Below are 21414 nucleotides of genomic sequence, written 5' to 3' on the forward strand. Positions count from 1 at the left end.
CTCAGTTGTCTGAAGTGATATGTAATATAACAGCTTACCAATTTGCTTTCTTCATGTAAAATTGAACCATAATACTTTCTATTTACAAATGGCTCAAGAAATTATTGTTATTCATCAATTTACAATTTATAACAAACTTAATTAAAATTATTTTTCAAGTAAATCCTAAAAGAAGACCTTGAAATGCATCAGTGCTATTGAAAGAATACGACAGTGAAAGTGGAGAAGCTACTGTACAAAAGAGAACAGTCAAATGAACAAGATGTCATAGAGAAACGGAGACAGGTTATATAACTCTGTGTTCTCCTGAGTGGTTAAGGTGAGGAAGAAAATGCTGTTGTAATTGTGCTGTTATTGGTTATAGTTTTTAACATTTCTACACCCTTGAAAATCTACTCCATTACACAGGAAAACCTCACAACCATCAGTGCAAAAACTTTATTTATAATTTGTTTCTCCTCAACACAACTTTACAAGATCTGAACTTAATCCAATTTTCCTTTCTTTCCTTTTAAACATCTGCAATCAGTCATGTAAAATGTGGTGGGGGGGGGGGGACAAAAAAAACAAAAAAAAAGAAAACCCCTTAGCTCCTTTCTCCACTGCTACAGCAAATTTAAGATAAGTCTACAGCATTCACTTACTTTAGCTGGCTCTGATACGGAGACATACTTTTTTATTTGAGAATCAACACCTAAAGATTTGGCTAATTGTACAGCATTTGAATCATCACTGATAAGTGTCCCAAGAGCCACAAGGAGTCTAAATGTGGCTTCTAGGTCTTGTACAACTTCCAAGATTGTGCTAATTACTGACAAGCATTGAGCTTTCCCTTCAATGTTATGGTCTTTATGGAAACAAACAGAATAGTTCAAGGTCAATGTAGCCAGAGCAATATGAATGTTCTTATTACTCCCGGATTTCAGTTCTATTGCATGTGACATCAGTGACTCCCTCTGGGACATCATGAGCTTTTGTCCTGCCTGACTAACAAAGCAATTGCAAAAAGTCCTAAGAGCAAGCAGCTGGTTTGCTGGCTTTCCTTTAGGGTTCAGAAGGTTGATAAGATGGCTGCTGAACTGGTCTCCTTTTTCATTGCAGAAATTCTCATTCACATTGGGATGCTTAATTGATAGCCGAAGAATGTCAAGTGCAGGAAAGACAATGTCTGTTAAAAAGAAATATTCATTAACGTGTATAAAAATATCTAGAAAATTCCTTATAGCTATTATTCAAATGTACTTTATTTTCCCATTATAAAACAATCACTTTTAGACTATATAAAAAATGTTTTTATATTTGCATAGTGTTGAGATTTGGTCTGTTGCTATGTATTGTAATGCTAAATACTGGCTGTCCCCAATGAGGAGATCCTCATGTATACCAAGTGATGCTTTGAATCCGGCACCTTAATTTAAAACTATTTGTTGAATAAAGATGCCTAGAGCCTATAGCTGGGCAGAAGAGAGGTATGTGGGGCTTCGGATCCTGGGTTCGTAGTCTGAGGCAGACACCATGAGGAAGAAAGAAGTATAAAGATGCCATGGGGTAGGTAGATCATGAAGCATAGCCATGAGGGCTGGCTACTTGGAGTAGGAGAGGCCCAGGAGGAACGTGGCAGGGACATCTATATCTCAGGGTTATTGACAGGAAATAGAAAAAATATCATAGAGAGTTGATATCTGCCTAGCTCTAGAGCTTTAAGTCTTACTATGAACATAAAGGTTTTGTGTCTTTTATTTGGGAATTAAATGATCTAAGGTGGGATAGAAACCCGCAAATAATATCTACTACAACACAGACTAGATTTATTGGTATACATAAAAACTGAGGCAACTCTCTCCACTGTCAAATAGTCTGACACAGTTAAACCATCAATGAGTTGAATGAATGCTGCAAGGGCTTAGTTTAAATATTTGATAACTAGGCTAAAGAGTTAAAGGAAAAGTTAAAGAAGAATTTCAGGTAACAAATGCTGAAAGGATCCTCATAAGTTGGTAGAACTTTGTAACTGAGGGCCACTACTGTGAGTATAATAAAATGGGATATTACATGCTTCATAACACAAAAACAAAAGGCACCATCATGTATGAAAGATCTTCACATGAACTAGAATAAAACCCTAATAAGGTCGAGTCTAATTGCCACTCAACGGAAATACAGAGATAGGGAAACACAATAAGCATTCAAAGCATCAGTTACAATCTTTAAAGTGGTTATTTTGTAGGAAAGAAAAGCAACCTTCTTACCAACAATAAATTACTGCCATGAAAAATAAACTACAGGCTTGAGAGATGGCTCAGTGATTTAGATTACTAGCTACTCTTACAGGGACCCACGTCCAAATTCCAAGACCCACATGGTGGCTTACAATCATTCTAACTGGAGCCCCTGGGGTTCTGTTGCCTTCTTCTGACCCCTACATTCATCAAGCACTCATGTGGTGCAAAGGGTCTGAAAGGGATCAGACAGTATGACAGAGTTCACAAACTGCTGTGGGTACAGGGATCATTGTAGTAAAGGCTGAGAATCCTAAATCCTAAAATCTCAAGTGTTTTATTTAGCATTAAGTATTCTAATTTGAAAATCCAAAAATCGGGGCTGGAGAGATGGCTCAGCAGTTAAGAGCACTGACTGCTCTTCCAAAGGTTCTGAGTTCAAATCCCAGCAACCACAAGGTGGCTCACAACCATATATAATGAGATCTGATGCCCTCTTCTGGTGTGTCTGAAGACAGCTACAATGTACTCATATAAATAAAATAAATAAAATCTTAAATTAAAAAAAAAAAATAGAAAATCCAAAAATCGCCAGGCGTGGTGGCGCAAGCCTTTAATCCCAGCACTCAGGAGGCAGAGGCAGGTAGATTTCTGAGTTCGAGGCCAGCCTGGTCTACAAAGTGAATTCCAGGACAGCCAGGGCTATACAGAGAAACCCTATCTCAAAAAAACAACAACAAAACAAAACAAAACAAAAAAACAAACCGAAAATCCAAAAATCAATCAGTAAAATAAAAAAAATAAAAATAAAATATTTATAACTTAAATAAAAATATTTTAAACTTTGAGAAACTCCAAATCCTAAAACATTCCTGGTTCCTAAGTTTCAGTTAAGGAACACCAAACATACACTATTAGATTCTCATAGGCTATAATCCAAGCAAAGATTATGAACTCTAGTGATGTGGCAAAGCCTTTCTGTGCAACTGTCTATAATCTCAATGAGAAATACCCAGGTTAACTTTTATTTAATCTAGAAATATCAGTAATTTGTTAGAAATAAAAACTTCTTGGTTAAATTTTGAAGACTACTTATTTACCTTCAGGCCAGTTGATAGCTTTCCACAAAATCTGAAGTTGCTGGGCTGTTGGCTTTTCTGAAGAATTATTACAAATCAGGGACAGTATCTTTTCAAGAAGTACTAAGTCATCTTCAGTTAGCTTCTTCTCTTCAGGTGCAGTTCCATTAAGTTCCTTCAATTTTCCTAGAAAGCAAAATTAATCTTTCAGAATTCCCTAACTGAACTTAGACAACATTTTTCAGGAAAACTCTCTGTACAGCAACATTCTTCTTGGCAATTATCAAAGATGATAAAATTAAGTCTATGAACATTGAATTGTATGGTGTAAGAACGGTGACCACATTGGTTTTGACTTTACCTGTTTTTCCAGACACTCAGGTACTGCTCTGGAGCCAGTCCATCTTCCAAAGCAATAGGAAGTTATATATATTTAAGTGTTAGTCACCTCCTATTTCCCCAAATTCACAATAACTTAAAACATGTATCTATTATTTTTGTGAATGGTGTTTGTGTGTGTGTGTGTGTGTGTGTATGCGAGTGTGTGTGCGTGTGCATGTGCACGTACAGAGACATATATGTGCCGTGGTTTGCAGACAATCTTAAGGCATCAATTCTCTCCTTTCACCATAGATTCCAGGGATCAAACTCTAGGCATCAAGCTTGCACTTTCAGTTGCTGAGCCATCTCGCCGGTCTCAGACTTACAAATCTTTTAACAATCACAAATGGACTTTGAACCTATCTCACTTGTATTTGGTACTACAATTTTAAAAACTGGCAAATTATCTGAAACAACATTTAAGGAATGTAAAAATCTCTTAGATTTGCAGTAGAATTAACAAATGCCTAAGTGTGCATAAACATTTTAGGTCAAAGTATTATGGCCTATCAATGCTCCTGGTACCAATATAAATAATAATAATAACAACAACAACAACAATAATAATAATAAATATTTGCCTTATATCTAAGCACAGTCCTTTTGTCATTTGTCACCATCTGCTTTGTGGCTGAGAGATAAAGTAATTTATAGTCACATTTTCTTTTTTCACTTCAATTTGAAAAAAACTAAAAGAAAAGGTATCAAAGCAAACAGTACAGTTTCTCTCTCACCATTGCTGCCCCCAAGCCCCTTTCTCCAAGATAGTTTCAATATACAACTCAAGCTAGACTTACACTCTCCCTGCTTCATCCTCCTAAAGGCGTAGAATACCTACCTCTAGTATCTATTTTTATTCATCATTTTAAAAGCTTTAGGATCTCCATATACTAGGTGCAGGGTTCACAAAAAATTGTTGACTCTGGACAGGTATGGAGGTCAGAGGACATGCAGTCCATTTTCTTTCTTCCGTGTGGGTCCCAAGAACTGAACTCTGGCCCTCAGGCATGGCAACAAGTACTTTAATCTGCCTAGGTTTACAGGACACTAATTTTTTTTCTTTTAAATTGAAAACATATTTTTAAAATAATATATGGTTTCTCCCTCCCCAACTCCTCTCAGATCCTACCTGCAAATAATAATTATTCAATTAGATAAAAAACAATACAGAAGAGAAAACAAACAGAACAAACAAAAACAAACAGAAGAGAAAAGAGGCAAAATAAAAGTTCAAGAAACATTTAGAAACAAAAATGCACACATCTTTGAAGCTAAGGCAGAAAGATCAGGAGTCAGAGTGAGCCTGTGATACACAGTAAAAACCTGCTCCAAAAACACCGAAAAATTATGACCTTTATTTTTCAAATACTTCATTCATCCATTGTCACCCCCCCTCAAAACCTAAAAAATCCAAAAGAAACAAACAAACAAACAAAGAAACCCAAACAACAATAAGAGTTTGAGGGCAGGACTTTCATTTTTTTATTAAAGTCAGGATAAAACATATTTGTACAAAGCTTCTTAGAATCCATTAAGGTCAAATTACTAAACTGCAGTTAACACAGCTGGAAAATACCTCAAGGAGGCTGGAAATATGGTGCAATAGTTAAGAGCACTGGCTGTATTCCAGAGGTCCTAGGTTCAATTCCAGCACCCACATGGCAGCTTAGAGCTCCTCTGTAACCCCATTTCCAAGGGATCTAACACCCTCACATAGATATACATGGAGACAAAATAACCAACATACATAAAGTAAATTTAAAAATAAACTAAACATATACAAATGTCTCACTATAAGTCTTTGTTTAGGTTGCCAAATCCTGGTATTTGGAAGATTAAGTTTTGAGAGCACCTCTAATTGTCATTGAATATGCAAGGAAAAAATATTAATATAGACTTACCTAATATTTGTGTAGGGTTTGCTTGGTCAAAGGTAAGAGCTTCTTTTTTGGGGAAATAAATGTTCACTGTTTTGGACGCAGCTGATCGGTAGGCACTATTCCCTATTTACAGAGACCATGAAAGTCATAAGGCATTCTCAAAAGTAAGATTCTTCTAATTGTATGGCTATGTTCTCACAACTACTGAGATACATGCATGCAATAACACATCAAGCCATCTCCAAACAATTCACAAACGTCTATATAGTGCTTGTATTTATTAGTGTAATAATTTCTGGTTTGGGAAATGGAAGAAGATTTAGAAAAGCACCTTTTCATGTCATATTTCCTAATTTGGCTTTTCATATTCAACCTAAAATATTCTGGCTAAAGAACAAAAACAGGGCTGGAGAGATGGCTCAGTGGTTAAGAGCACCAACTGCTCTTCCAAAAGTCCTGAGTTCCAATCCCAGCAACCACATGGTGGCTCACAACCATCCGTAATGATATCTGACTCCCTCTTCTGGAGCGTCTGAAGACAGCTACAGTGTGCTTAGCTATAATGATAAATCTTTAAAAAAAGAAAACAAAAGAACAAAAACAATTTTGAACCTTCATTCTTCTCCTAATTGAATACTATGCTAGTAACTCTTTTCTCATATGGCTCATAGCTTATGCCAAATGACAGTGTCATCATTTTCTTTATAAATTATCCATGTTAAACTCAGTTATCTGATAACTGACAAAATGGGTTAAAATAGCCAAGTGTGATGGTACACACCTTAATCCCAACACTCAAGAGGCAGAGACTTGCAGAGTCCTGTAAGTTCTAGATTTCTCTGGTCTACATAACAAGTTCGAGAACAGTCACACTCCAAAGAGAGATAGATCCCAGGACTAACAAATGAGCACAAATTGAAATTTCAGTAATATTTAGTGGAATAAAATGACTTCAAATTAAAATTTCTCGAATTAAAATTGTCTTTTGTTGCTACATATGTTTGTGCACACCTTTAGTCCTAGCACTTGGAAGGCACAGGGCTATAAAAAGAGACCATTTCTCAAATTAACAGAAACAAAACCAAAATTTTCTTGTGCAACATCAGAGATCAAAGTCAAGGCAGTGTTCATGCTAGGCAAGAGCTCAACAACTGGGCTAAGACCTGAAAAATTTCAATGCAATTTTAAAAAATCTAAAAGAAAAAGAACTTTAAAGTAGCTACCTGTAAATGGGTCAACTCCAGCCATGGTGGTGTCCATACCTGCAGAACCTGGCATGTAACGCCCAGCACCTACAGTGTAAAAAGACTCCTATGAACAAAGGTAAGTACATATCATAAAGCCTAACCATTAGTTCCCCATCCTAATGATGTAACCACTGGTCATACTTCAAAACAGCACATAAGAAAAATGCCTACAGTGAGCTGCTTATCAGGAAGGTCATTACATGTTCGCTAAAAAGTAATTCCTGGGGCTGGAGAGGTGGCTCAATGGTTAAGATTACTGGATTTTCTTCCAGGGGACCTGGGCTTTCAATAAGATGTCTCATTAACAGCACCCATGTGGGGGCTCACAGCCATCTCTAATTCCAGCCCCAAAAGATCTGGCTTCTGAGTGTACTGCATGAACACAGTGCACAGACATCCATGCAAATAAACAAAATAATTTAAAATTACTATAAATAATACTTTTCAAGTGACAAAATAATCTAGCTTTTCACATCATAATTATAGCAGTTTAGTGAATTGCAAAACATAAGTAGATTGAAGGAAAAAAATGGCCTTTTTTCTCTTCAATGACATATGAATATATGAATAGATGATATATGAATCTCTTATCCTAAGGAAAAAGAACAGGACTAGCTGCAGGTGCATGAGTCAATGAGAAAGACTTAAACGTGTGTCTGGGATGCTCTGACAACAGTCTGGTCACTTCTCAGGTTGTACTTTTGGCAGTGTTACTAAAGACAGAAGCATGAATACTAGATGTAGAGCATCAACAGAACTTTGTGATGTTCAGAGCCCTCTGTCAGCCTGAGGGAAGAAGGAAGATGAAAACTTCCTAAGTTTACATATAATCTAGATGGCACAAGCAAGGCATCACAGACAGAAAAGGCAAAGCAAAAACCAACAAAAATGTACATAATGATGATGATGACAGAGGAAATGAATTTGTTGATTTTAAGTGTATGCCAACCAGAATGCTAAAATAAGTAATTTAAAGAAGCTCCCCAGATCATCCTAATAAACATTAAAAGTTCAACTGCTACATAAATTAATAAGGAAAAGAATTAAGAACCTTAAATTGTGAGCCACATGAGGAACTCTTTCATCTTTTGACCTTGCATCACTGGTAAAATTGAAAAAGCAGCAGCAATACTAGTTATAAATACTGATGACCTAACTGTCCTCCTGATATTTTGCAAAAAACCTTTATATGCGTTATGCCACTTCATTTGCATATCTTTATACGGTAGGATATTGCCATTTTGTTGTTCTTGTTTCTTAAAACAGGCAGGGTTTTTATGATGCTCAGTTTGTCCTTAACCTCCTGAGTGCTAGGAAACTGGTACCATCATATAAAACTTTGTAATCTCATTTCTGAAGTGTGGAGTTCAGCATCTTAATGCTCGGAGCTATTTAGTAGGCTACTTGGAACATCTACATGCTTGTTGCATCTCTTGAGTCACTGACACCTCCCAAGAAGGTATCTCCTGGTAATGATGGACCCAGAATCTCTTGATTTTTCTTAGCATGTGTTTAAGCTTGGTATGTTTAGTCTATTTTTGGAAAAGAAAAAAAAGAGGTCAGGAAAATAATTATGGAATTCTGTTGGACTAAGTTTCAGGGCATCACTGTTCTGAAAACTACTGGTAAAGAGAAAGACATCATTTAAATACTCTTCATGTCTTCATTACAATTTTAAATCAAATCATGTACTCAAAAATTCCTTAGCAGACACCATACTGCCAAAGCATATAACCCTGAGATCTGGTCGTCAGTGTACAAGGTACAACCACTTGCATTTCAGTAATCACATTATTCGTTAGAGAAAGGAATCTCATTGAGAGAAATTCAGAGCTTCATGACACTGATCTACAGTTATAGTGAAACAATTTATGGGTAAAATAGGTAATGGGTTTCCACTTCCATAGCTCACAGTATTGAGTCTGGATGGCCACTGGAGTCCATTAAAGGTCACGAATCTCCTCCAAACTGGGTATACCATTCATAAACTCAACCTCAAGATCCAATGCCAGTGTATAAAGATAAATTAATGCATTCTGAAACTAGCTCTTTCTTCGGCAGCATTAAAGTTCAACTCTGGCAAGGTTTTTCCAGTAGTGTTGACTCAACTGAGGCTTGCTTATCTCAGGAAGTAAATGCACCCTGAAAACCTACAAAGACACTTCAAGGACTTCAAGAAGGCCATTAATAACTTCAACTAGGAACACTGATCCTGGCTAGCTGAGCAGAATGCCTCCTTCCGTGCTTAGTCAAAAAGTGTGAGCAGACCTCTTGATTCACTGCTCTCTCCAATATGAAGGATTCACATGGCTACTTCTTGTCCACAATTTATGGTAGTGTAATGCCAATAATAACAGTGATACTACATCTTCGTTGAACAACCTATTATCTAATTTCACAGATTAAAAAAGATCCAGGGGCTGGTGAGATGGCTCAGTGGGTAAGAGCACCCGACTGCTCTTCCGAAGGTCCGGAGTTCAAATCCCAGCAACCACATGGTGGCTCATAACCATCCATAACAAGATCTGACGCCCTCTTCTGGAGTGTCTGAGGACAGCTACAGTGTACTTACATATAATAAATAAATAAATCTTTAAAAAAAAAAAAATCCAGATGAGTTAAGTAGCTTGCCAATTTCTCAAAGCAAGGATATGGTAGAGCTAGGTTTTGAACTATTGTCATTTTCCATTAAACCTTTCCAGCTACTCTGATCTCCAGGTAGAAAGAACCACTGGAGAAAAAAATGTTTCTGGTAATATATTACTTAAAATCAGGAGAAAATGGAAAGAGAGGCCCCCTTGGTCTTGCAAACTTTATATGCCCCATACAGGGGAACACCATGGCCAAGAAGTGGGAGTGAGTGGGCAGGGGAGCAGGGCAGGGGGGAGGGTATAGGGGACATTCGGGTTAGCCTGACATTAGAAATTCGGGGACATTCGAAATGTAAATGAAGAAAATATCTAATAAAATAATTTTAAAAAATCAAGATAAAATCTATACATTATAGGAAAAATTCAAAAATTGAAGATCTATCAAAATTTAAAATAGTTTTAAGGGAATTAACTATTATTGGATTATAGCTCCAAAATGTAAAGCCATATACATGTTATATATAAATGTCATGTAAGTACTATATATTGAGCCAAGGTTATATTATGAAAACTGCATCCCACCTGTGAAAGGATCTGCTGTCTGCACTGTGTTGGAAGGTCCTGAAGTTCCTGGAACATAGCGACCACCACCTATGTATGCAAAACAGCGGAAAAGCTCAAGTACATGGAAACAGATTGCTAATAGCACAGTGCTTATGGTAAATGAATCCAAGCTTGGAGAAAGAGCAAAAGCAAAGCTGTCCCATGACAGGAATTATAGTCAAATGTCTTAGTGCTGCACAGAAACTAAAATTTCAGTGGTTCACCAAGCATAGCTCCTTTCCTTTTTAATTTTATGTGTATGACATCTGCAAATGAAATATTAATTTTCTCCAATGGAGTTTTACTAGGGATATTAACCATGCTTCAGGGCAGACCCTGTGCCCCGTAGTAGATGGTCAATGCAAAACATAATCAACTGTATTTTTGTAGATTTTTTGCCTTTTTTCAATATATTGCATAAAAATGTTTTTAATATGTATTTTTCCCCTACATTTATGTCTGTGCACCATATATGTGCCTAGGGTCCTCTGAGGCCAGAGAAGAGCATCAGATTCTCTGAAACTGAAGATACAAACAATTGTGAGCTGCCATATGGATGCTGGAACCAGAACCTGTGTATTCCAGTAAGTCTCTTAACTACTGGGCTGTCTTTCCAGTTCCTAAGTGTAGTTTCTTAACTAACTCCTTTTTGAAGTCTTAGCCCCAGCACATAAATATGGAAAAAACTGAAATCAATATAAGAAAATTGTAGGTGGTCTCTGACTCAACAATATACATATGTAATTCCTATCCTTGATCCTGTACAGATTTACTAGGATTCCTGTGGTTGCAGCTGCATGAAAACCACAGGCATTAAATGTTAATCTTCTGGGGAAAGCCCTGGGTTCCTTAACTCCCATGTCAAAGGTGCCCTCAGTGCTGAGATTCTAGCCAGGTACATTAACTATAACCTCTGATGCTGCTACTTGATAGTCAGAGGGAAAAAATGCTATAGGGAATGACAGCTACATTGACATGTACATAAAAGTGGTATGTGAAATGGTTTTGTAGTACCTTTGGAAGAAATAATTACACGTGCACACACACATGTCCCTTATAAAGTTAGAGTCTTAGAAGCGAAATATTTTGTTAATTTTCTAGACATAGTCAGGTGGTTATGTTCTGTAGTCTGAAATATCAATGGAAATCTTCAGGCACTAAGCATGCAGTTTCCCTCACCACTTCTCTTTGTGCTAAACGCAAGTATTTGGAGGGTTAAGCCACTTATATTAATACATTATTTTGAAATTTTTAATTATGATAATATATAGGTTAAATTAGTTCAATTATGTAAATAGGCAATGCCTAGAAGAAGAAAACCCTAGAAGAGAAGAGAATGTGAAGAGCATGCAGTATTATTGAGAAAAAAGGAGTCAGATCTGCTGTCTTAGCTAGGGTTTTACTGCTATCAACAGACACCACGACCAAGGCAAGTCTTTTTGGGGAATGAGGGGGGCTTTTCAAGACAGAGTTTCTCTGTGTAGCCCTGGCTGTACTAGAACTCACTTGGTAGACCAGGCTGGCCTCAAACTCAGAAATCCGCTTGCCTTTGCCTCCCAAGTGCCAGGATTAAAGGCATGCGCCACCACTGCCCAGCCCAAGGCAAGTCTTGTAAGGACAACATTTAATTGGGGCTGGATTACAGGTTCAGAGGTTCAGTCTATTATCACCAAGGTGGGAGCATGGCAACATCTAGGCAGGCATGGTGTACACAGAGCTTAGAGTTCTACATCTTCATCTAAAGGCTAGTGGAAGAGTCACTTCTAGGCAGCTAGGATTGGGGTCTTAAAGCCCACAACCACAGTGACGAACCTATTCCAAAAAGTCCACACCTCCAAATACTGCCATTCCTTGGACCAAACATATTAAAACCATAACATCTACTACAGAGTTTGAAAGAGGAAGGTTACATGAATTTTTATTGAAAAACAAAAAACAAAACTAAACTAAAAATACAGGAAACACAGTGGTAAGAAATAAAAACAGGAGACTGAAGAAGAATGGCTAGCTAGAATGTACAAGGCCTTCCCTGAGTTAAATCCCAACTATAGTCTTTAAGCTCTCACCTTTCTTACTCTCTAGCCCTTCTCTCTCTCTCCCTTCACCCCTCTCTTCCTGTGGTCATGGCCAGCCTCTCACCCTCTTTCTACCTTCTCTCCTTCCCCCTGCCTTTCTACAATAAAGCTCTAAAACTATTAAAAAAAATCCCAACTATAATACATCTATACACATCCCCAAAAGGGAGACATTAACTGTAAGTATCTATTTTAAAATTTTAGAGGAAGCCTAATCTATTTCCCTCTGTACCTCAATTTTTTGGACCCTGTACTTATAGTAATATTCCTTGGATTATAATTTTGATTACAGCATTAACTCCTAATCCTATTAATGATATTTTTATTATAGATAACATGTTAAATCAGAGGCAATGAAATACAAATCACATGTTCAAACTCTGTCCTAAAGTTGCTGTTAATCTATGTAATTTAACCCCATATGAAAACATTAATTTGTTTACCACTGTGGTGGTTTGAAAGAGAATAGCCCTCATAGGCTCATATAGTTGAATACTTGGGTCCCCAGCTTGTGGAATTGTTTGGGAAGAATTGGAAGGTATGGCCTTGTTGGAGGAGGCTTGTCACTAGGGGAAGGTTTTGAGCTTTCAGAAAGTCCAGGCAGATCCCAGGTTGTGTCTCAAGATGTGATCTATCAACTACTGCTCCAACGCCATGCCTGTCTGCCTGCCACCACTTCTCCCCACCATGATGGTCATGGAATTTAACCATGAAACTTTAATCCCCCCAAAAAACACTTTATTTTATAAGTTGCCTTGGTCATAGCATCTTATCAGAGCAAGAGGAAAGTAACAAAGACAACCATGATACACATTCTTTAAAAAACAGCACTGGTGAGATGGCTCAGAGAGTAGCAGCACCTTGCTAGCAAGCTTAGTAACCCATGTTCGATCCTCGGGAACTACATACATAGTGGGAGAGCAGCAGCAACCCCTGACAGTTGTCTCCTGACCTCCACATGTCCTATGCATGCCCACAAAATATGTACAAAGTAAACATCAAAAATCTATTGATTTTATTTAATTTACTGGGAAGTTATTTTTATATATTTAAACAAATTTTAGATATTTTTTTGTTATTCTATGTGTATGAGTGTTTTGCCTGCATGTTATGTATATATACTTTATGTGTGCCCTAAACCTATGGACATCAGAATACTTGTAGATATCAGAAGAGAGAACTGAATCCATGGAACTGTAGCTACAGATGATAGTAAGTCACTATGTGGGTACTGGGAACTGAAGCTGGCCACTGCAAGAGTGCTTAATCACTGAGTTATCTGTCTAGCCCATATATATCTATTTATTGTTAATTATGTATGTGTATGTGTAATGATGGCATGTACATGTGTACTGTCCCTGCAGAGTTCAAAAGACAGTATTAAGATTCTTTAAAACTGGAGTTATAGACAGTTGTGAGCCTCCTGATATATATGCTGGGAACCAAACTTGAGTGCTCTGCAAGAGCATCAAACATTCCTTACCACTCACCCATACCACTTACCCATCTTTCTAGCCCCACAAAGCTGTATTTCAAAAGACAGCAATTTAACTTTTTAATTTTATTTTATGTGTATGGGTGTTTTATCTGTATGTATATCTGTATACCACATGCATGCTGGTGCCCAAGGAGGTTAGAAGAGGGCACCAGGCCCCCTGGCACTGGAGTAGCAGATGGTTGTGAGCCACAATGTAGGTGCCAGGAATTAAACCCAGGTCCTCTGGAAGAATAGTCAGTGCTCTTAACCACCGAGCCATCTCTCCGGGCAGAGAGTATTTTAATTGTTTCTGTAAAATATAAACTTGGTGTATACACTGAGGCTTACCAATTAAAATATGAAATAAAACTGTCTATCCTAGTTTTTATTTAAAAACATAACATAATCATTAGACGATAAGAAAAATTAGCAAGGGCTGGGTTATAGCTCTGTGGTAAGAGTATGGATTTGTTCATACATGACATTGATTAATATCTCCACTAAAACAAATACCACATACACAATCCCTAATACTAGTCCAAACTCACCTGTAAATGGATCTGAAAAACTGGTATTCCCAAGTCCCAATGTTTGACCTTTTGTGTTATCAATAATAAATTTAGCCACCTGATCCAGAAACATGGGATTCAAATCATTTTTCTGTAAGAAGTTGTATGCAACTAGCCAGGGGTCATCAGTGACATTATATGGCAATTTATACGATGGTCCGCCTTCATTCACATCAATTGAGAAAACATAATCAAATTCCTGTAATGGAAACAGAAAAATCAAAGATAATTTACCTGTTCGAATATGTTGAAGACACATATAATACAGATGGTATACGGTTTTTTTATTCTAACCATTTAGATTTAAAACTTTTCTCTAAAATGCAATGATAAAGTTTTCTTTTTGGCAGATAAGGAACCAAAGTGTGCATGTGCTGCAAAATTAGTTGTTTCATTATGAATGGGGCAGGTAATGGCTGAGGTGGGACTCGACTGTAACTACTTATTAATACTAGGTCCAAAAGATGATTTCCAAATGGTTGATCTTATGGTTAAAATTATCAGCTGTTAAGGTGCCCCAGTAACCATGACATACTGGCATTATAAGCACAGTTCTGCAGTGTCTCTCATGTCTTCCCAAGTTGAGCACAGACAGGCATTAAGCATGAAATGGAAGAAACTCCCAATCCAAAACGGCTGGAAACAGTTTTGTATGGGATATTCTAAAAGACAGATAATGGCTAATTTGTCACATGTAGCTTCCTTCACATAGAAAGATTTTATACAGATATATATTTAAAATACTTTAATTATATACAACTTGATATATATTTTAAATCTATTTTAAGATAAAAGGTAATTTTTTTATAATTTATTTTTAAATGTCAAAATACCAAAGAAAATTTTATTAGCAGAGAAAACTTCTAATTTTCTATATAGTCTGAAATAATAATTAGAAAGCAGAAATAGACATACTTTCCCTTCATATAAAACTTTTCCAGATGTTTGCTGATTAGCACCAGATGAGCCAACAACATCACCAATTTTTATCCACCTCCCGTCACTAACACTCCACTGATAGGCTTCAACTCTCTCTCCATCTCTGATTAGACGAGTTTGTCCTTCTCTAGTACCTTAAAACAAATATTTTAAGAGTCAAAGGTCGACTAGCAGACTAAAATGCAAAAACACTTAGACAAATTTTAATGTTTTTTTTATGGATGCTTCCAAGTTTAAAAAGTAAGATGAGCAATAACACGGCTTCTCTCGTCAGTTATGTGTGACAGGACCAATCCTCAAGTATCAGTACCTGGCATTTAGAACACATGGAACATCATCAACACACTCCCATTAGCACTCCTGGTAGTCCAAAAGGCAATGTGGTGGTATTCTTAGCTATGATTTCACTGTAATAAATAGTTACCTGGTTCACTGAGATGTTCCCTCCCAGGAAGCTGCTCCGCATTAATATCCCCCAAGTCACCAGTTTTGGAATCGATAGTTGCCTGAGAGAGCTCTCTCTCAAAAGCCTTGATTTCCTCAGAACTTGCTGTCCGCTCCTCTGACTCTGTAAACACCCTAATAATACCATCACTACGAGAAAAGCAGACACATTTTAAGTCATTGCCACAGTTTATTAACATTCTCTCATGTGAATAAAGCAATAATTATCTGTTTGCATGAATATGTAACAATATCACTATGTTTTGTGGAGAAGTAAGCTGACTACGACATATATTACTTTTCAGCTATTTAAAAAAGTTGCTGGCAAAGGAGAAATACATTAAAACACAATTTTCATTTTTTTAAAACAACTGCCAGTGACTAAACACACCAGAGCCTTGTGTCCATTAGCCCGTGCCACACCCCCCCACACACACACACTGAGTTGTCTCCTAGCATTTGGCTTTTCCTAGACAGCTATTATTAGTACATAGCCATGACCAGCTTTAAACCTGTTTCCCCACCTCAGCCTCTCAAGCTGACATTACAAGGGTCACTGTGTCCAGCACAATTTTCAATTCTATGTTAAGTATTTACTGTAATAATTTAGAAATACAGCATTTACTTTTTGAAATCACTACCACATAGTAAACATACACTATCAAAGAGTTGGCTGGGCATTGGGCAATGTACAATGAGCCTAAGTTTCACAGCAAGACCCTATGTTGAAAACACAAAACTTTAACAATCAAACAACAACAACAACAACAACAACAACAACAACAACAACAACAACAACGGGTTATTGGGCCAGTTTGCTTTACAAAATTGGTTCAAAGACCCAACCTAGTCTTATGTTTAATATGCTCAAATATCCTCTAAGAAAAATATAGCTCCATGATTACCTAAATATAGTCCTCAACCTATATTCCCAAGAAAAATTCTAGTCTTATGACAACATTTCTCAATTCTGATTTTAAAGTGAGGGAGTCATGCTATCTCATTTAAATTGCATTAATTCTAATGAAGTCTACAGAATACTTTATTTCCTAATTTTCTACTAATATCCTGTTCACTTTCTCAGTTGGCTTCTATTTCTTTGATGGTTACCAAGTTTCATGTGAAATATACCTATGTCAACAAATGAATCCCTGCCACAACCATAAATAAGAGGTCTACCAAACCTTCTGCACTCAGCTGTCACCTTTCTCTTCTTGTTCCCAATGTCTAGTTTACAATCTCTTCCTAGATCAAATACTCCTTTATTTCCTTTATTTTGCTGTACAATTTTCTACTAAAATGTAACAGCAATAACAGGCAGTGCCATCTTTCAAAATGAAGCCATTGCTTTTCTACCTTTCCATTCTCGGACCACTTAGCATTCTATGACACTGGCAGGAAGCTTCCTCAGGTCTCTTTTCCATCTCCTCGAATTCTGACTTCTAGAATCCTGTGTATGTGTGTTTTAACCTACTGACCTTTCTATATCTGGAATATTTCACAAGATTCGGTTGCTAGTCTTCCGTCTCTCTTCTATATTTGTCTTCACAGAGAAAGTTCTGTGTAAATCTTCAGTATCAGTCTTATACTAAAATTCAAACTGACTACTCAGGACCCACTGGCCATGTGGCAAGACACTACTCAGATTCAAGTAAGTCTTTTTTTTCTCTTTCTTTCTTTCTTTCTTTCTTTCTTTCTTTCTTTCTTTCTTTCTTTCTTTCTTTTTCTTTTCTTTTTTTTTTTTTTTGTTTGTTTGTTTGTTTTTCAAGACAGGGTTTCTCTATGTAGCCCTGACTGTCCTGGACCTCATTCTGTATAACAGGCTAGCCTTGAACTCAGAAATCTGCCTGCCTCTGCCTCTGCCTCCCATGTGTTGGGATTAAAGGTGTGCGCCACCATGCCTGCCTTCAATAAGTCTTAAGCCAAAGTATTGTCTTCTTTATGACACTAAGACCAATTTAATTCTCCCATTTGTCTATTTTTTATTAATGAGGACTACCACAAACTATTGTTTTAAGCTTTATCCTTTTCCGATTTTTCTAATTCTCTCATTCATTTATCCATTAGTGTTGTGAGGTCTTAATTCCCTCATTCATTTATCCATTAGTGTTGTGAGGTCAGTGTTACCTCCAGTTGAACTCAATCTGCAAAAGTTCTAAATCCCACTTAAATGTGATCACATCTTGGGTCAAGAGCTACAATCCTTTAACACTAAGCAACAAATCTAAAAAGGACCTAGCTTGAATCTTAGCCGTAGGTAAGACCACCTTTTGCTATACCCCAATCTTAATCCAGTATTTCCCTAAACACAGAATATTCACTTCTAAAGGGAACTTACTATATTATTATTTATCAGAAATTCTAATTTCCATTACTCTACTTTGAAAATCCAATTTAACTTCTCCAGAAAGTTTTTCCATACAGATCTCTATTTTTTTTTAATTTCTTTCGTATTCAGTGTTTTCACTATATAATTTATAATACTATACCACAAAGTAAGCATCAGTATTTGGAAAGTTCTTATTACTCTTATTTTACTTGATAACAAAAATGTACAAACAATCCTCCAATACTTAAGTATCTACTAACCACCTAAACACAGAAAATGTATGGACTGACTAGAATATAAATACCTCGCACCAACCACAATGTCACCATTGTCCAGTACGCAGCAGCACCATATAGACTGAGCTGGAAGTCGGATTGTTTGGGCACATTCACCATGTTTCCATATTCTTAGAGATCTGTCTTCTGCAGTTGTCACAAAATCTAAAATTCATGAAAACAGAATTAATTTGTTTGGATAAAATTGAGTATACTTAAAAACAATGTCTTTCTTCATATGTATACTAATTTAAAATTAATTTTAGATTTTGTAACTTATTACAACTTCAAAATCATGTTTTTATTCATTTCACATTATACACTCTATTCTTTGGACCAATTAATTATACAAAGTCTTTCCTCAATCACTCAACAGTCATCTACTCTGAAATAATATGAAGGTAGTAAAAGAATTTCTCAAAAATGGAATATAATAGCACAAATGTAAATACACAGCCTAAGGTAATCTTACCTCTGGAGTTTGGAAAGACAGATATGCTATAAATATAATTTGTATGTCCAAAGTATACTTCCAGACACTCGCCAGTGATCTGCCACCTTCTAATACTAGCATCGTTTGCACAGGAAAGAAACTCTGTCTCACTCAAGATGGCCAAGCCTCTTACACAGTCTTCATGCCCTAGATTCAAAAACGAACACAAATCAATAAACGTACCACTTGGTTGATTGTACTATGCAGCCCATTAACACCATAAAGCTAATAGTAAGTGAGCAGTAAAATCCAAGTTTAAAAGTTACAGAAATTTATTTTCTCCTGTAGAAAGTGGTGTGGTAACTAGACCATTTAGCAATATATGTATTTTTTAATCTCCAGTCTTAGGAAGTTACATGTATTACAACACACACAAAATCAGACTCACCCAAATGGCCTCAATTATACTGAATTTTTTAAATGATCACTTTTCAGCTTCTAAACTTTCGAATAAACAATTGAGCAGGCAAGAAGTATATTATGTATTACAAAAGCTGTTAACCCTGACATTACCTAAAAAAGTCCTCTCACATCTTCCAGCCTTCCATAGTTTAATTGTCTTGTCTGCTGATCCAGTTAACATTAAGCCCTGTTCAGGTAAAATCTTTACTGCCCATACTGCAGCTGTATGACCCTGTAAGTAAAATGGGTATCAACTTAAGATTTCACAGGATCTTCATTTTCATTTATTATCTAAAATATTCACAGAAACAATACCTGTAATGTCATCATGCATTTGTCATTCAGCCAGACTTTAGCAGTGGTGTCCCATGAGCCACTAAGTAATGTCCCAAATTTTCCAGAAGAAAGACTACAAACTAAGGGGGGAAAATGATTAGTTAGTACATTTTTATGTGAACAAATGTTCAACTGGCAATCTTTTGAAGTACTAAAATTTTTAAGTAAATCTGTGAAGTGGTTTTTTTAGCCAATAAAGTTCTATTTAGTGGAACTACAAGAGAACATGGAGATCAAGATTACAAGTTTTGGTGCCAGAATGTCTAGGGACAAGGCCTAGCTGAGCCATTTATAAGCCATGTGGCCCTAACAGTCCAAGTGTTTTGAGATAGTTTTGTTTTTTAATTTATTCTTATTCTCATTTACATGTGTATGTCTATATGGGTGTTTGCCATATGTGCGCAGGTGCCTATAGAGACGAGAAAAAGGCACTAGATACCCTGGGAACTGGAATTACAGGCTGTTGTGAGCTCCCCAACCTTCATGGGTGTCAGGTAAAAACTAGCAAATGGACCTTGTGAGGGTCAGAATTCAAAGTATAAAAAAGATGTTGAGTCAGCTCAACAACTCTAAATACTCATTAGATAGTCAATAGTATGAATTTTTTGTTTGTTTGTTTTAAGTATAATTATGATAATATGGTTATTTCCTCCTATTAGGTTAAAAAAAAAAAGTTGAGGCTAGGGAGAAGGACCAGATGGTAAAGTGTTTCCCTTATAAGGAAGCACAAAGGACTAAGTTCAAGCTGCAGAACCCATACAAAAATTCCAAGGGGCTAAGAGTGTAACATGCTTATAATCCCAGTGCTAGCGAAAACTGGCAAATCCCTCAGGCTATCTGGCCAGGCAGCTTAGCTAACTTAGCAAGCAGCAGGCTACTGAGAGTCCTTTTCTCAAAACTAAAAAGGTGAAGGTGGGTAGAGGGTTCTATGAGAAGAGACATTTGTGCACAGGCCTGACAACATTAGTCCCATCACTGGATCTCCTAAGGAGGAGGAAGAGAACTGACTACCAAGTGGTATCCCCTGGCCCTGCATGTGCTGTGACACTCATCTGCCAAATATACTACTAAAATAATTTTATGTAGCTAGCCCTGGCTAGCCCCAAACTACCTCGACCTCAAAAGTGATAGGACTAAAGGATGTCACACTTGGCCCAAAAGGAGGATGGGGGAGGTGGACAGCAGTAGAGGAACAACACCCAAGGCTGCCCCTCCCTGTCCCCAGAGTCATTGTTTAGTGGGAGGGAAAAAAAAAAAATCAGCAAATTAATGCACACAAACCACTTGTTTTTTCGAAACCCACAAAAGCCAAATAATATTACCTTAAGTGACAGGGGGATATTAAAACTACCTTTGGTGACATGTAAAAGCTACATGAAATACACATTTCAAGTGTCCATAAATAAAAATTATTCGTTGGACCTGGTGGCATAAGCCTGGAATTCCAGCTACCCAGGAGGCTAATGCAAGAAGATGACAAGTTAAAGGCCTTCCTATACTATATGTACCACGCGTCTAAGAGCACCCTGGGCAATTAAGACAGGCTGAACACTTACCTAGCATGTGAGAAGCCCTAAAGAATTATTGAAAAACAGACATTTTGATTTATGCTTTTGTGTGTGAATTGAGGAGTTATAACAGCCGTATCGTCTAAAAATCTAAAACATTTAATAACTAACACTTTACAGAAGAAGTTTGTGAAGCTACATATTGAAGTACAGAAAAAAAAAATCAAGAATTTCATTTTAAAATAATACCATGGTACTGTAAGAAAATTAAATAATAAAAGACACTGATAATCCTTAAGGCAGAAGCTATGTAAACTCATGGGGGATTTTTTATACTATTTACTGTTGTAAATAGTACATATATTTATTTAGAACTCACTCTAAAATAGTCTATAATTTGTATACATTTAAAACTTTCCAAAATAAAAAAACTTTAAAATTTGTATCATTCTGCATGTAAAATATTACATATACACAAACATCTTTACTCTGTACAGGAATTAATGTTAAGTGTTTATAAATCATGTTCCAAATTCTACACATACTTTACAAAGTATAGGGGGCTGT

At 36.7% G+C, this 21414-nt stretch overlaps 1 protein-coding gene across 1 annotated transcript in view; it reads right to left on the reverse strand.

Moving 5' to 3' along the window:
* Positions 1-422: 422 nt before the first annotated feature.
* Plaa (phospholipase A2 activating protein) overlaps positions 423-21414 on the reverse strand; it is a 32934-nt gene continuing 11942 nt past the window's right edge. The window contains exons 3-14 of the mRNA XM_021200097.2: positions 19319-19419; positions 19115-19235; positions 18581-18748; positions 18138-18273; positions 15485-15654; positions 15037-15194; positions 14101-14320; positions 9980-10048; positions 6783-6851; positions 5581-5682; positions 3320-3484; positions 423-1168 (exon numbers count right to left, since the gene is read on the reverse strand). Of these exons, the coding sequence (XP_021055756.1) occupies positions 606-1168; positions 3320-3484; positions 5581-5682; positions 6783-6851; positions 9980-10048; positions 14101-14320; positions 15037-15194; positions 15485-15654; positions 18138-18273; positions 18581-18748; positions 19115-19235; positions 19319-19419 (2042 nt within the window). The 3' untranslated portion in view covers positions 423-605. The remainder of the gene's footprint in view (positions 1169-3319; positions 3485-5580; positions 5683-6782; positions 6852-9979; positions 10049-14100; positions 14321-15036; positions 15195-15484; positions 15655-18137; positions 18274-18580; positions 18749-19114; positions 19236-19318; positions 19420-21414) is intronic.

The sequence above is a fragment of the Mus pahari genome, chromosome 6 (assembly GCF_900095145.1).
Source record: "Mus pahari chromosome 6, PAHARI_EIJ_v1.1, whole genome shotgun sequence".
NCBI classification, from domain to species: domain Eukaryota; kingdom Metazoa; phylum Chordata; class Mammalia; order Rodentia; family Muridae; genus Mus; species Mus pahari.